At 42.1% G+C, this 1,726-nt stretch overlaps 1 protein-coding gene across 1 annotated transcript; it reads left to right on the top strand.

Annotated features, from left to right (window-relative positions):
- The first annotated feature begins 520 nt into the window (after positions 1-520).
- Positions 521-1,459, top strand: LOC130135447 (zinc finger protein 4-like). The gene has a single exon (XM_056304734.1). It carries the CDS (start codon positions 646-648, stop codon positions 1,216-1,218), a length of 573 nt encoding a protein of 190 aa, XP_056160709.1. The 5' UTR covers positions 521-645; the 3' UTR covers positions 1,219-1,459.
- Positions 1,460-1,726: the final 267 nt, after the last annotated feature.

Genomic DNA, 1,726 nt, shown 5'->3' with positions numbered 1-1,726 from the left:
GATCACCACCTCAGGCTCAGCGGTTCTTCACATCTCTTCTTCTTTCTGGGGCTGCACAGATGATAAAATGTAATCTGAAAGCACAAACCATTCACACCAACATGAGTAGACTAATCGAGAAATTGTTCTCGATTCAGATTCTAAAGTTGTTTGGCGGCGCTCCTCCACAATGGGCTATTGTTTATCCTGATCTCAATCAGAGGAGCATTTCATGACAAGCATCTCAAACAAAGCACAGATATATTGTCGACTAATTGATGGAAATGTTGGCGAACTGTCAACGGAGCAGTTCCTGTGTCGTCTAAACAGAACAACATAAAGTTAACATGATCTGAGAATAGAGATAAAGGGGAAATGTGAAAGTGGGGAATCCCAAGCTTGACAATAGCAACAGTATAAATGACGTAAGGGTTGTACTCTGGAATAATAAGCAACTTCACCAGATGGCCACTAGACACAAATCAGATAAATATTAAAATAACATCTAATCTCATTCCCTCTCAGTGCATTACCTGTTTTCTCCATATATTCTACTCTTCTTCACTCATCAAAGGGTCTTTCTAAGAGTCAGCCATAGTCATTTTGCAAAAGCCCTTAATTTTTCTTTCAGACTTCCTGCAACACCTCCCAACCAGATCCCTAGGGATGATCTTCGAAAAAGAAGACCAAATTTTGACCATCGACGAAAGGCAAGATGGGTTGAATCCCAGTGACAATTACCAGGAGCAAAATGAAGAAGATAATCAAGAAGAGTGGCTGAATTTGAGCTTGGGAACAAATTCAGCCTCAACAGCTGGAGACTCTGAATCGCAATCGAGGCCAGCTTCAACCAAAGTTTTTTCATGTAACTTCTGTATGAGGAAATTCTACAGCTCACAAGCTTTAGGAGGTCACCAGAATGCCCATAAGAGAGAGAGGGGGGCAGCAAGAAGATACCAATCCCAGAGAATGATCACGATGTTGGGTTCACATACAAATGCTCCTATCATCCGATCACTTGGTGTTAGGCCCCATTCTCTAGTGCACAAACAGAGTAGAGATGGGACAGCAATGGTAGCAAGATTCAGTGACCATAATATAGGATATGCACCAGGATGGCCACCCTTCATGTTTGAGGATGCATTAGACTTGATGTGGCCAGGCAGCTTCCGCTTGGATGCGCAACAATCAAATCCTCCATCAGAGCCAGTTAAGCTTGACTTAAACCTCCGGCTCTGATCAAGTTGTTCATCCTTGAGCTGCATCTGAATTCTCGTGTCCAAACAGATTCCCAGTTTTTTTCTTTTCTGTCATGTAAGACTGCAGATGCAGGCCAACAACATCACGGTTGAGTCGGTGCTTCTGCCCAATAAAATCCAAAGATCGTGAATATCTTGTACGCTTCTCATGGATTTAGTGCAAACCAGAATCTACACAACACTCTCATGTTACTACTCATTCCATTTCAAATCTCCCAAAATCCGACCAATTCTTGAGGTGCATGATGAATCAATGATCATATGTAAGCAAGTTTTGCAGAGAACTTCTGCCATGCTAAGCTGCATCCTGTTGCTGGCCAAAAAAAGCTGCATCCTAATTCACCTAGACCACACACTCAATTCTGCAAACTGAAAATGAATCATTCTTCTAGGAGAACAAAGCTACGTGGAAGAAATCTTTTTTAAAAACTAGCGATTGTGAAGATCTGTGGGCAAGAAAAGTACTCTGCTAGCATGACGACATGGGT

The sequence above is a fragment of the Syzygium oleosum genome, unplaced genomic scaffold (assembly GCF_021117445.2).
Source record: "Syzygium oleosum isolate NSW1041296 unplaced genomic scaffold, Sole_v2.1 Sole_v2.33, whole genome shotgun sequence".
NCBI lineage: Eukaryota > Viridiplantae > Streptophyta > Magnoliopsida > Myrtales > Myrtaceae > Syzygium > Syzygium oleosum.
The sequence above is the reverse complement of the archived record's forward strand: the minus strand, read 5'-3'. Positions and strand labels throughout refer to the sequence as shown.

Coding starts and splice junctions, on each gene's coding strand:
- LOC130135447 (XM_056304734.1), top strand. CDS start 646: ATGATCTTCGAAAAAGAAGACCAAATTTTGACCATCGACGAAAGGCAA.